At 45.0% G+C, this 15,407-nt stretch overlaps 1 protein-coding gene across 1 annotated transcript in view; it reads left to right on the top strand.

Moving 5' to 3' along the window:
- The window catches only part of LOC120999334 (zinc finger protein 436-like), a 580,871-nt gene that overhangs the window by 190,271 nt on the left and 375,193 nt on the right, over positions 1–15,407 (top strand). Inside the window, exon 5 of the mRNA XM_040430202.1 lies at positions 641–750. Within this exon, the coding sequence (XP_040286136.1) occupies positions 641–750 (110 nt within the window). The remainder of the gene's footprint in view (positions 1–640; positions 751–15,407) is intronic.

Here is a 15,407-nt window from a genome sequence, read left to right as displayed (position 1 = left end):
TATAATAAATCTCACCCTAGAAATCCTCCTCCGGCTTACTGGAGAGGTGAGAGATTCTGATGGTGTCACATTACTCTTCTCTATGTTATTAACAGATGGACATGACTGGAGAGGTGAGGGACTCTGGAGATGTGTGGAGTGATATTTATTACTGCTTCTCTCCATAACCAGGAATACACAGTAGTGAAGAAGACCTCTAGTGAGCATTGTCAGGCCCCGGTATCTGATGGACGGGGAGGAATCCTGAGCCTAGTATCCAGGATGACACCTCACATCCCGATACATGAGAAAGTCAACATAGAGAAGATCCTAGAGCTCACCAACAAGATTATTGAGCTGTTGACTGGAGAGGTGACATCGCTGGGAATGCCGGGACATTATACAGTAACACTATGAAGGGATCTCGGTAATGACTGTATCATTGTGTTGTCAGGTTCCTATAAGGTGTCAGGATGTCGCCGTCTATTTCTCCATGGAGGAGTCTGAGTATTTAGAAGGACACAAAGATCTGTACAAGAACGTTATGATGGAGGATCACCAGCCCCTCACATTAACAGGTAATAGACATGCCTAAATATACACATCCTCTCATTATTTATATGTAATTAGTGAATTCAGTCACTGTATGTTTTTCCTACAGTTATAGAAGAGAGAACAACGCTGGAGAGATGTCCTAGTCCTCTTCTTCCACAGGATGATTCAGAAGAACATCAAAATGTCCAATATGATGATCAGGTAGATGAAGATAAGGTCTCGTGAAAGGTTCCCTATGATCTGTAGAAGTGCTGTGAAGATCTTGTGTTCAGTCTTGTTTTCTAAACCAGTATTATATGTTTTATCCTTGTATAATGAGAAAGGTAGAGATGGCAGAATTACAGCTAACTATAGACCTTTCATGTCATCTGGATCTTCTCACAGTTTTTTTTTGTCTGTAGACACTGCTGGTTTGGAAAAAGGAACCAACCAGATGGATATATACAGTTATATTCAGTTATTTTGGGTCAGATAATGAAACTTGGCACATGTGGATCCTCTTTGTGTCTTGAACAGATTCAACTTGGTTCTGCTCCAAACGGCATTATAAAAGTGACCCCCCCCCCCCCTTCTCTTCCCCCGATCTTTACCCTTTATCCCCTGTACAGGGATCTGGACTCTGCTGCAGGGGAACCACTAGGCTGCTCCATTTGAAGTAATTTTTGTACAAGTGACTGCTGACCCACGGGTCCAGACAGGCAGAATACATGCAGTCTGATAAATGGTCCGTTTTCAGGACAAGCAGCTCAGGATCAGAATGTAGATCAGTCAAGGGTCAGGTCACGCAGCAAAGAGTCTAATCTAGAAGTCAGGCAGAAGTCTGTACACAGAACAGGCAAGCAAGCTAATGGCACGCCTTTGCATGAAATTAGCATACTAGAACTTATTGATCAGGCTCCTTTCCATGGCTTGTAGAGACTAGAGTGCGTGCATGCCGGCCCTATAAGAGCCAGAGATAGTGTGTGCACACATGACCTATGGGCAGAGAAGGTCATTATCGGCAGGAAGCAGGCCTCAGCTTGTGTGGGAGGACAGCGTTATTCCAGCAGCTGGGACCACTGGTAAGGGAGAGAGGGATGTCTGTGGGACTGGACCACTGGAGCCCTAAGGCTATGGAGCAGGTAAACCAGGCAGCGGACGTGCCCACCAGCAGGAAGGAGAGGAGCTATAGGCATGGACCGCTGCCATAGCAGATAACTCTGCTGTCATTTCATCACTTTTTGTCATTGTAATTAATAATCTTTTCTGGTCACATCAAACATTCCACACGACTTCTCCATCAGTCTGCTGACTTTTACCATTTCTGTTTCACAGCTTTTAAATCTGGGTAAAGATCTGACCAATATTAAGGCTGAAGATACATATGTGAGGAGTGATGAGCAGATCATAGAGGACATTCCCACCGATAACCACCCAGGTGAGTAGTAACCACTACATAAAGCAGAGAAGACTCCCAGATTCTGCTCCTTCACTGGCTACTGATGACTCCTTGTATAGTCAGGTAGTGGTGGCAGTTTGGGGGTCACATATTGTACTTTCTGACAGGTTTTCCTTTATTAGCGCACAATTGTTACCGATACCAGGTGTCCCACAGTATTGATCAGAAGGTTGGGGTTATCACCCATTCTTCTAACTTCTATGAACCCTCTTTCAGTAGTTATTAGAAGCTTCTGAATTTTTAGGAATCTGAAAGAACCTTACAGCAGACCCACCACGGTGGCAGACTAAACAGCGGATAACAGGAGGAAAAATCCCCAGTGGTCAGTGACAGCTTGCCGGCCATTCTGCTCACCCCTTCCTGCTAAAGACTGTAATGCTATATCCCGCTCTGACCAATCCCAGTATATGGGGCCCCAAAATATCTCATGACAGCTGTTAACCCCTTAAGGACCAGGCCATTTTTTGCAAATATGAAATATGTCACTTTATGTGGTGATAACTTTAAAATCATAGGAAAAAAATGTGTATAGCAGCACAACGAAAAATTAGTCTTATCTTGGTGCCAGCCGTGTTGGGAGCCAGTCAGAAGTTCCCCCTTGGATGCGTCATATAGAAGAAACCGCAGCACTCTCCTGTCTTCAATTCAGTGGAATTTATTTCACCAGCAAAAAAATGTGACGTTTCGACCGTAAAGGTCTTTCTCAAGCAACGTTGCTTGAGAAAGACCTTTACGGTCGAAACGTCGCATTTTTTTGCTGGTGAAATAAATTCCACTGAATTGAAGACAGGAGAGTGCTGCGGTTTCTTCTATATGACGATAACTTTAAAACGCTTTTACTTATCCAGGCCATTCTGAGATTGTTTTCTCGTCGCATATTGTACTTCATGACAGTGGTAAAATTGAGTCAAATTTTATTTTTTTTATTAAAAAAAAAATACAAAATTTACCAAAAATATGGAAAAATTTCTAAATTACAATCTCTCTAATTTTATAGTAGATAGTAATACCTCCAAAAATAGTTATTACTTTACATTCCCCATATGTCTACTACATGTTTGACTCATTTTGTGAATGCCATTTTATTTTTTGGGGACATTAGAAGGCTTCGAAGTCTAGAAGCAAATTTTGAAAATTTCCAAAACCCACTTTTAAGGACCAGTCCTGAAGTCACTTTTTGAGGCTTACATAATAGAAACCACCCAAAAATGACCCCATTTTAGAAACTACACCCCTCAAGGTATTCAAAACTAATTTTTACAAACTTTGTTAACCCTTTAAGTGTTCCACAAGAATTAAAGGAAAATGGAGATGAAATTTCAGAATTTCACTTTTTTGTCAGATTTTCCATTTTAATAATTTTTTCCACTAACAAAGCAAGGATTAACCGCCAAAAAAACTCAATATTTATGGCCCTGATTCTGTAGTTTACAGAAACACCCCATATGTGGTCGTAAACTGCTGTACGGGCACACGGCATTGCACAGAAGGAAAGGAACGCCATATGGTTTTTGGAAAGCAGATTTCACTGGGATAATTTTAAGCTGCCCTGTCACATTTGAAGACACCCTGATGCACCCCTAGAGTAGAAACTCCAAAAAAGTGACCCCATTTTAAGAAACTACACCCCTCAAGGTATACAAAACAGATTTTTACAAACTTTGTTAACCCTTTAGGTGTTCCACAAGAATTAATGGAAAATAGAGATAAAATTTCACTTTTTTAGCAGTTTTTCCATTTTAATATATTTTTTTCAGTTACAAAGCAAGGGTTAGCAGCCAAAGAAAACGGAATATTTATGGCCCTGATTCAGTAGTTTACAGAAACACCCCATATGTGTTTGTAAACTGCTGTATGGCCACACGGCATTGTGCAGAAGGAAAGGAATGCCATATGGTTATTGGAAGGCAGATTTTGTTGGACTGTTTTTTTTTGGGTTTTTTTTACACCATGTCCCATTTGAAACCTCCCTGATGCACCCCTAAAGTAGAAACTCCAAAAAAGTTACCCCATTTTGGAAACTGCGGGATAAGGTGGCAGTTTTGTTGGTACTATTTTAGGGTACATCTGATTTTTGGTTGCTCTATATTACACTTTTTCTGAGTCAAGGTAACAAAAAATAGCTGTTTTGGCACCATTTTTAATTTTTGTTTTTTACAACATTCATCTGACAGGTTAGATCATGTGGTAATTTTATAGTGCAGGTTGTTACGGATGTGACAATACCAAAAATCGCTTATTTGACACTGTTTTTATTTTTTTATGGTATTCACCTGAGGGGTTAGGTCATGTAATATTTTTATAGAGAAGGTTATTATGGACGTGGCAATACCTAATGACTTTTTTGGCATAAGGATTTTTATTTTATTTTTTACTTTTCACTTTATTTTTTGTCTTTAATTTTTGGGGGTCTGATCCTCTTTACAATGTATGACAATACTTCTGCATTGTAAAACATTGGCTGTAAGTGTATTACACACTGTAATACACCTACAGCCTTCCTGCCTGTGAGATCCAGGTGCTGCCTTCCTTGCCATGGGGTCCCCGTCACAGCAGCGTGGGGATCTGATGGCTGCTTTCTCCCTACACGGACATCTCATGTGCAGTGGTCAGCACTGACCGCGGCTGTGCACGGGTTAATGCGTCTGCATTGGTGATTTCACCGATGACTGCGCATGCAGCAGGGGTCCAGCTATGGCAGTGGGGGTGGAACTGTGCCAACCAACAGATTTAGCAGAGTTCAGAGCAGGCAACGGAGGGTGTATAACTGTAGAACTCTGTACACTCGCAAACAAATATAGCACACCTTTGCAGGATTATAGCCTATTGCTCAGATAGCACCCTCCCATAGGGGAAGGTGCCTTAAGTATCCAAAGGTGACCAGCCATTGGCTGGTGTGAACTAGGGTGTGCAAACTGACCCTGTAAGAGTCGGGGAGTGCATGGCCTTGATGAAGAGAGATGAGGCTTTGCCTCCCAGAAGCAGGCTGTGGCATGCTGGGTCACACACTCCGCAAGGAAGCAGAAGAACTATTTTTCTAGTGACTCGCATGGCACTGGTAGTATTTCTGAAAACACTACCTTGGAGGTACTGAAGTTGAGCTTTTTAAGGACCTTACATCTTCTCCTGACTTTCATTGGTACCAAAGTGTACCGTGACCCATGGGTCTTCCCTAGCCCCACCCAGCAATCTGTCTATCCAATCCGCAATATGCTGACCCCGAGCACCCAAAAGACAACACACTGTTCGGCAGTAATGGTCTCCGTGACAGATGACCCTGCCTGTCAGCCTAAAAATGCAGTCCACTACCACCAGCATCAGTTTGACTTTTTGCTGCACTCCTCTTCTCATCATTCCTACAGCAGCCATCCTGCTGGTTGCTAGGACCAATGCCTTGCTGGAGTATTGCTTGCCCTGGGCTTGCATCATAAATATCATCCAAACAGGCATATCTACTAAGTTGTTTCTGTTCATGGCTAGCCTTCCTGGTAATAGAATGGTTGCTGTAAGAAAACTCGTATGAACTGTAGTACACAGTCAGACACGACTTGCAAGGGTAACCCATGAAGCTGGAAAATGTGTTCCATGTATAAGCTGGCCAACTGCTAGATGGGAGACGAGGTAGAGGCACAAAGTGGGCCATTTTTGAGAATCCATCAACCACCACCCAGATTACTATGCAGCGAGAGGAAGAAGTAAGGTCAGTGATAAAATCCATAATGACATGCTGCCATGAAACCTCGGGCACTGGCAGCAGCAGGAGTCTTGCAGGTTTTTGTTTTGGACACTTGTTCTGGGCACAGATAGGGCAGCAGGCAATATACTCTTGAACATCTTTAGAAACTGTAGGCCACCAGTAATGTTGAGAAATCAGATTAATAGTCTTTTAAATAACGGGGTGACCAGCAACTTTCAACAAAGAAAAGGGCTACGAAAGTAAACCACAGGTGAGCACCTTTCCAGGAATTACCATTTAAGTAAAGACAGTTCATATATAGGGATTAGCGAACCCGAACTGTATAGTTCGGGCTCGTACCGAATTTTGGGGTGTCCGTGACACGAACCCGAACATTTTCGTAAAAGTTCGGGTTCGGTGTTCGGCGCTTTCTTGGCGCTATTTGAAAGGCTGCAAAGCAGCCAGTCAACAAGCGTCGTACTACTTGCCCCAAGATGCCATCACAGCCATGCCTACTATTGGCATGGCTGTAATTGGCCAGTGCAGCATGTGACCCAGCCTCTATTTAAGCTGGAGTCACGTAGCGCCGCACGTCACTCTGCTCTGATCAGTGTAGGGAGAGAATGCAGCTGCTGCTGTTAGGGCGAGATTAGGCAGGGATTTATTTACTGAAGTGATCGCTATACAGCTGTGTATCATACAACCTCTGCTATTCAATTGCTCACTGTTTTAAGGCTGCCCAGAGCGTTTTTCAGTCACTTTTTTCTGGGGTGATCGGCGGCCATTTTGTGTCTTGTGGTGCGCCAGCACAAGCTGCCACCAAGTCCATTTTTAACCATCAATAGTGTGTGTGTTTTGTTTTTTTGCTATATCCTACATCAGGGGCTTGGCTGTGCTTGCTATTTTATTGAGGGGTAAAATACAATTGTCAAAATAGCAGTACCCTAAATCTGGTGTTTCAGCTGTGGCTAGCCAATTGTAATACTGTCTGCTGTCTGCCGAAGCACAGTTTTTGTTCTGGGTTGAAATACAATTCCCAATTTAGCAATTCCCTAAATTTGTGGTTTCTGCTCTCAGGCCAAGGTTAAATCTATCCATAAAAGGGTATATTAGATTGAAGGTGCGGATAGGGTCATCCTCAATAACTTCACACGCTACCGTGCATTTCCAAGTCTAATTCTGTCCGTAAACGTATACCTGTCATCCAGCGCCTAAATAATAGGCCTACAATTTATATTCAGCTAAATCTGTCGTTACTGCTGTGCCTGTATTAGTGTAATATGGTACCTAAATAGATAGCCAGATAGTGTTAGGTGCCTGTAAAAAAAAAAAAAAAAAAAAAAAGGCCTGAATTTGAATTGAATACATTGAGCCAAATAATTTTTTTCTTATTGTGGTGAACGGTAACAATGAGGAAAACATCTAGTAAGGGACGCGGACGCGGACATGGTCGTGGTGGTGTTAGTGGACCCTCTGGTGCTGGGAGAGGACGTGGCCGTTCTGCCACAGCCACACGTCCTAGTGAACCAACTACCTCAGGTCCCAGTAGCCACCAGAATTTACAGCGATATTTGGTGGGGCCCAATGCCGTTCTAAGGATGGTAAGGCCTGAGCAGGTACAGGCATTAGTCAATTGGGTGGCCGACAGTGGATCCAGCACGTTCACATTATCTCCCACCCAGTCTTCTGCAGAAAGCGCACAGATGGCGCATGAAAACCAAGCCCATCAGTCTGTCACATCACCCCCATGCATATCAGGCAAACTGTCTGAGCCTCAACTTATGCAGCAGTCTCTTATGCTGTTTGAAGACTCTGCTGGCAGGGTTTCCCAGGGGCATCCACCTAGCCCTTCCCCAGGGGTGGAAGAGATAGAATGCACTAACGCACAACCACTTATGTTTCCTGATGAGGACATGGGAATACCACCTCAGCACGTCTCTGATGATGACGAAACACAGGTGCCAACTGCTACGTCTTTCTGCAGTGTGCAGACTGAACAGGAGGTCAGGGAGGAAGACTGGGTGGAAGAAGATGCAGGGGACGATGAGGTCCTAGACCCCACATGGAATCAAGGTCGTGCCACTGACTTTCAGAATTCGGAGGAAGAGGCAGTGGTAAGACCGAGCCAATAGCGTAGCAAAAGAGGGAGTAGTGGGCAAAAGCAGAACACCCGCCGCCAAGAGAGTCCGTCTGCTACTGGCCACCGCCATCTGGGACCGAGCACCCCAAAGGCAGCTTCAAGGAGTTCCCTGGCGTGGCAATTCTTCAAACAATGTGCTGACGACAAGACCTGAGTGGTTTGCACGCTGTGCCATCAGAGCCTGAAGCGAGGCATTAACGTTCTGAACCTTAGCACAACCTGCATGACAAGCATGAACTGCAGTGGAGTAAACACATTAAAAACAAGGAACTCACTCAGGCTCCCCCTGCTACCTCTTCTGCTGCCGCCACCTCAGCCTCTTCCTCAGCCTCTGGAGGAACGTTGGCACCTGCCGCCCAGCAAACAGAGGATGTACCACCAACACCACCACCTCCGTCACCAAGCATCTCAACCATGTCACACGGCAGCGTTCAGCTCTCCATCTCACAAACATTTGAGAGAAAGCGTAAATTCCCACCTAGCCACCCTCGATCCCTGGCACTGAATGCCAGCATTTCTAAACTACTGGCCTATGAAATGCTGTCATTCAGGCTGGTGGACACAGACAGCTTCAAACAGCTCATGTCGCTTGCTGTCCCACAGTATGTTGTTCCCAGCCGCCACTACTTCTCCAAGAGAGCCGTGCCTTCCCTGCACAACCAAGTATCCGATAAAATCAAGTGTGCACTGCGCAACGCCATCTGTGGCAAGGTCCACCTAACCACAGATACGTGGACCAGTAAGCACGGCCAGGGACGCTATATCTCCCTAACTACACACTGGGTAAATGTAGTGGCGGCTGGGCCCCAGGCGAAGAGCTGTTTGGCGCACGTCCTTCCGCCGCCAAGGATCGCAGGGCAACATTCTTTGCCTCCTCCTCCTACTCAGCTTCCTCCTCCTCTTCTTCCACCTGCTCATCCAGTCAGCCACACACCTTCACCACCAACTTCAGCACAGCCCGGGGTAAACGTCAGCAGGCCATTCTGAAACTCATATGTTTGGGGGACAGGCCCCACACCGCACAGGAGTTGTGGCGGGGTATAGAACAACAGACCGATGAGTGGTTGCTGCCGGTGAGCCTCAAGCCCGGCCTGGTGGTGTGCGATAATGGGCGAAATCTCGTTGCAGCTCTGGGACTAGCTGGTTTGACGCACATCCCTTGCCTGGCGCATAGACTGAATTTGGTGGTAGAGAAGTTCATTCACAACTACCCCGACATGTCAGAGCTGCTGCATAAAGTGTGGGCCGTCTGTGCGCGCTTCCGGTGTTCACATCCTGCCGCTGCTCGCCTGTCTGTGCTACAGCGTAACTTCGGCCTTCCCGCTCACCGTCTCATATGCGACGTGCCCACCAGGTGGAACTCCACCTTGCACATGCTGGACAGACTGTGCGAGCAGCAGCAGGCCATAGTGGAGTTTCAGCTGCAGCACGCACGGGTCAGTCGCACTGCGGAACAGCACCCCTTCACCACCAATGACTGGGCCTCCATGCGAGACCTGTGTGCCCTGTTGCGCTGTTTCGAGTACTCCACCAACATGGCCAGTGGCGATGACGCCGTTATCAGCGTTACAATACCACTTCTATGTCTCCTTGAGAAAACACTTAGGGAGATGATGGAAGAGGAGGTGGCCCAGGAGGAGGAGGAGGAGGAAGAGGGGTCATTTTTAGCACTTTCAGGCCAGTCTCTTAGAAGTGACTCAGAGGGAGGTTTTTTGCAACAGCAGAGGCCAGGTACAAATGTGGCCAGACAGGGCCCACTAGAGGAGGATGAGGATGAGGTGGAGGAGGATGAGGATGAAGCATGTTCACAGCGGGTTGGCACCAACGCAGCTCGGGCCCATCACTGGTGCGTGGCTGGGGGGAAACGCAGGACGATGACGATACGCCTCCCACAGAGGACAGCTTGTCCTTACCTCTGGGCAGCCTGGCACACATGAGCGACTACATGCTGCAGTGCCTGCGCAACGACAGCAGAGTTGCCCACATTTTAACGTGTGCGGACTACTGGGTTGCCACCCTGCTGGATCCCCGGTACAAAGACAATGTGCCCACCTTACTTCCTGCACGTTGGTAGACGCGCTACTGAGAGCATTCCCAAATGTCACAGGGGAACAAGTGGAAGCCCAAGGCGAAGGCAGAGGAGGAGCAAGAGGTCGCCAATGCAGCTGTGTCACGGCCAGCTCCTCTGAGGGCAGGGTTAGCATGGCAGAGATGTGGAAAAGTTTTGTCACCACGCCACAGCTAACTGCACCACCACCTGATACGGAACGTGTTAGCAGGAGGCAACATTTCACTAACATGGTGGAACAGTACCTGTGCACACCCCTCCACGTACTGACTGATGGTTCGGCCCCATTCAACTTTTGGGTCTCCAAATTGTCCACGTGGTCAGAGCTAGCCTTTTATGCCTTGGAGGTGCTGGCCTGCCCGGCGGCCAGCGTTTTGTCTGAACGTGTATTCAGCACGGCAGGGGGCGTCATTACAGACAAACGCAGCCGCCTGTCTACAGCCAATGTGGACAAGCTGACGTTCATAAAAATGAACCAAGCATGGATCCCACAGGACCTGTCCATCCCTTGTGCAGATTAGACATTTATAACTACCTCCCCTTAACCATATATTATTGTACTCCAGGGCACTTCCTCATTCAATCCTTTTTTTATTTTCATTTTACCATTATATTGTGGGGCAACCCAAAGTTGAATAAACCTCTCCTCTGTCTGGGTGTCGGGGCCTAAAAATATCTGACAATGGCCTGTTCCAGTGGCGGGTGACATGAAGCCTGATTCTCTGCTATGCCATGAAGCCTGATTCTCTGCTATGGGACCTCTCTCCTCTGTCTGGGTGCCGGGGCCTAAATATCTGACAATGGCCTGTTCCCGTGGTGGGTGACGTGAAGCCTGATTCTCTGCTGTGACTTGAAGCCTGATTCTCTGCTATGACTTGAAGCCTGATTCTCTGCTGTGACTTGAAGCCTGATTCTCTGCTATGACTTGAAGCCTGATTCTCTGCTGTGACTTGAATCCTGATTCTCTGCTATGACTTGAAGCCTGATTCTCTGCTATGACTTGAAGCCTGATTCTCTGCTATGACTTGAAGCCTGATTCTCTGCTATGACTTGAAGCCTGATTCTCTGCTATGACTTGAAGCCTGATTCTCTGCTATGACTTGAAGCCTGATTCTCTGCTATGACTTGAAGCCTGATTCTCTGCTATGACTTGAAGCCTGATTCTCTGCTATGACTTGAAGCCTGATTCTCTGCTATGACTTGAAGCCTGATTCTCTGCTATGACTTGAAGCCTGATTCTCTGCTATGACTTGAAGCCTGATTCTCTGCTATGACTTGAAGCCTGATTCTCTGCTATGACTTGAAGCCTGATTCTCTGCTATGGGACCTCTCTCCTCTGTCTGGGTGCCGGGGCCTAAATATCTGACAATGGCCTGTTCCAGTGGTGGGTGACGTGAAGCCTGATTCTCTGCCATGAGACCTCTCTCCAATTGATATTGGTTAATTTTAATTTATTTCCCTATCCACATTTGTTTGCAGGGGATTAACCTACATTTTGCTGCCTTTTGCAGCCCTCTAGCCCTTTCCTGGGCTATTTTACAGCCTTTTTAGTGCCAAAAAGTTCGGGTCCCCATTGACTTCAATAGGGTTCAGGGCGAAGTTCGGGTCGAGTTCGGATCCCGAACCCGAACATTTCCGGGAAGTTCGGCCGAACTTCTCGAACCCGAACATCCAGGTGTTCGCTCAACTCTATTCATATACCCACAGAGATGCATCCACCTCAAGAAAGAACTACTTTCTGACATCGGGGTGGTGCCATATCATGCGCATGCAAAAGTCGATTTAAGGGACTGGAATATGGTATTTGTCCACTCATGGCATTCACCCCTTTGAGTCAGAGCTGAAACTAGGGCTGTAAGGACTAACTGTCAAAACCCAGGAACCATTGAATAGCTTGGAGACTTGTAGGTTGAGGCCACTTCTCTGGATCATAGAAAAATAACTACTCTCTGTAGTCCATTTAGAAAACATCACTGCGGGATCTTATTTGAAGTAGATGCTCTTCAATAATACACAGAATGTTATTTTCGGACCCGCGTTGCCTTATTTTTACCACAAAGTGTTCTGAAGGGGAGGGCTTCAAGACAACCTTCCTGCAACAACTTCCCTATCCGAATGTCTTTGGAGTGTGCAAACCGGAGTATCCAGAAGAAACCCAAGCAAACACAGAGAGAGCATACAAATACCATGCAGATGTTGTCCTTCGTCGGATTTGAACCTAGGACCTTAGCGCTGCAAGGCACCAGGGCTAATCACTGCTAACCATTTTCAGGATTGGTAATCAATATCAGATTGGCAGGGGTCTGACAGCAGGTACCCCCAGAAGGTTAGTTGTTAGGAGAGGTCCGATGCTCAATGAGCGCCACGGCTTCTTCCTAAGCCATGTGACATCACCATACATCGGTCGCATGGCCTAGTTGCAGCTCAGCCCCATAGAAGTGAATGGGGCTGAGGTGCAATACCAAGTACAGCCGCTGTACTATCTACAGCACTATGCTTGGAAAGCTGCCAAGAGCCAGCAGCTCTTCCCAGAGCTACAGGAAGCATGGCAGCTCCCTGAAGCAGCTGATCGGCTGGGATGCCAGTACTCGGATACCCACCGATCTGATAATGATGATCTATCCTGAGGGTAGGTCTTCCTTATCCTTTCACCAGATAACGCCTTTAAAAGTGGTCTTCCATTCATCGCCTTCTTATATCTAGATCAAATGATAAGCTCCTCCTTAGTTTATTGAGAAATCTGGCTCCACTGAGCCTATCAAGTGTTTAGGAATCGGCAGCTGAGGATATTTATTTTTTACTGTAATTTTATTTACTCTGTGGTAGTCCATACACAGCTGGGGAGACCCCTCCTTCTTGACAAAGAAACCAGTACCTGAGGGTGAAGAAGATTTCCGTATGAAGCCCCTTTTAAGGTTTGCTTTGATGTAATCCAACTTAGCTTGAGACTCAGGTAAAGACATGCGATAGGCATGGTGAAGTAGTTAGCCTCAGTCAGATATAGTAAACCACGGCACTCAGTTGTATTGCAAAATAGTGAAGATTCTTTATTCCATCCAAAATTAATAAGAAGCCATTGGCCAACGTTTCGGTCTAACCTAGACCTTGTTCACGGCCTGTTGCATACATATAAATCAATCATAAATGGTGGCACATAATCAAAAATCCATGATTCCAAAAATTACATGATTACAAAGAATAATTATAAAGTAGTACATAATAGAAGAATAGTCCATAATAAAGTATTGGCTAAGAAGTCCTCCCAGGTGTCTCATTTAGGCTATAGTGGAGTCATATTAATAAAGATCACTGGGAATGTAGTAAACAAACATCATATGAGATTACGTTTAACTCATATATTAGTACATGTTTATATGTAGTGGCGCGAAGACGCCCATGTATGCACCAGAACAAATATGAAACATAGTAGAATGTTGTTAGTCTACATGGGGAATAGTAAGAATATTTTCTGACCTAATCATAGGTCATTTAGCTGTGGACGGCAATACACAATTTTTTATTGCGAGTATTTGCACTTCGAGAATTCGCGAATATCTAGAATATAGTGCTATATCTTTGTAATCGCAAATATTTTAGATTTTTTTTCCATCAGTACCCATGATTCCTCCCTGCTACTTGCTTGTGGGCCAATGAGAAGGCTGCAATATCTTTGACTTTAGGAGTAGTGTTGATCGCAAATTTTCTATCGCAAATTTTATGATTGACGATTTTCGCAATCAAGAAAACAATGACTGGAGATCACGAATTTGCGAATATATGACGAATATTCGCAAAATATTGCAAATTTTAATATTGCCCCTGCCGCTCATCACTGATACACATAAGTAATAAATAAGACATGTATATATCAGCCAAAACTGTCTTTAATATTAGTGGTCAGTGGGTACATACCATAATATTGGCAGCCAAATAGTTGTAGGGAGGATCGCCTGTGACCGCTGCAGTGTTAAATTCACATTTAACCGTGCCAGGTGTGCGTATATGTTGCAAAGCATTGCAGTGATGATAAAACTATCTGTCCTATGTGTGAGGACAATGGGCTGGCTTTAATATCGAGTGCAAGAATATGGGGATCATCGCGCCATATATTAAATGCATGCAAAAACAAAAGAACATTGGAACAAATCCATAGATTTAATAAAATTGAAATTATGAAAGGGAAGAGATCCGTTGGGGAAAAAGGAAACTAAAAAACAGTTAATGAGTTAGTAGATTATAAACAACCATCACCCTGAGGGGCATACAGAATTTTAATTCATTATGTATAATTAATTACATTGTTAATTTTCCCTGCTTCAATGAAGTGTTTTGCAGACAAGTAGTATTCCTCTGGCGTTTTCTTCATTAATCCTAAGTATGCCCCACAGAGTGATGTTTGTTTATAATCTACCAACTCAACAACTGTTTTTTAGTTTTCCTTTTTCCCGAACGGATCTCTTCCTTTCATAATTTAAATTTTTATTAATCTATGAATTTGTCCAAATGTTCTTTTATTTTTGCATGCATTGAATATATGGTGCGATGATCCCCTATCCATGCACTCGACATTAAAGCCAGCCCATGGCTTCATTATGGACTATTCTTCTATTATGTACTACTTTTATAATTATTCTTTGTAATCATGTCATTTTTGGAATGATGGATTTTTTATTATGTGCCACCATTTTATAATTTATTTATATGTATGCAACAGGCCCTGAACAAGGACTAGGTTAGACCAAAAGGTTTGCCAATGGCTTTTTATTAATTTTGGATGGAATAAAGTGTCTTCCTTATTTTGCAATACAACTGAGTGCTGTGGTTTACTATATCTGACTTCGAATACTATTAACCACTGAGCACCACCTTTAGCGACTAGGAGTGCCGACCAACTCTTTCTCTCCTTTTTGTTAAAGACATTAGTGTAGATATTGTAGCCTGCAGGTGGCCCATGAAGACATTGAGGAATTTGAGGAGCTCAGGCAGACTGTACAGAATCCATGCAGTGACAGGCAGGACCTCAAAGTGGAATCTGGCCCGAGTTCTAGTCTAGGAGCTGACTGTGAAACAAAGCCAGGACACTCTCAGCAGAATATGGCTGGTAGAAACGGGCAGGACATAAAATGAGATCTTCTCTGTGTGAAGTATTCCTACTTAAAGATCTATAGGCACGATGAGGTACTGTATAGATTCTGAGAGTACCATCCTATTGACAGATGTCGCCACCAAACACTGCTCTAGGCGATAGTGGGTATGCATTATGGGATCACCAGGGCATGATGTAGCAAGTTTCCTACTAAGACAGAGGCCAGTAAGGTCTGCATGGGCAATCAAGTTTCACCACAAGACAGAGACACAGGAAGAGTTAACCCTGGAGATGGTTGTCTCTCCAATTGAAGCTAGGAGCTGGAGTTTCCCGCCTTGAGGCATAGGTACACATGTAGTAACCCTTGGCTCCACAATATATGCACAAATCCTCTCCGTGTATATGCGTACACTCCTCTGATGCTGAGGATGAAATCAAGACTTCTATGGAGCCTGTCTCATACAT

Source organism: Bufo bufo, chromosome 4, assembly GCF_905171765.1.
Source record: "Bufo bufo chromosome 4, aBufBuf1.1, whole genome shotgun sequence".
Classification (NCBI taxonomy): Eukaryota; Metazoa; Chordata; class Amphibia; order Anura; family Bufonidae; genus Bufo; species Bufo bufo.
The sequence above is the reverse complement of the archived record's forward strand: the minus strand, read 5'-3'. Positions and strand labels throughout refer to the sequence as shown.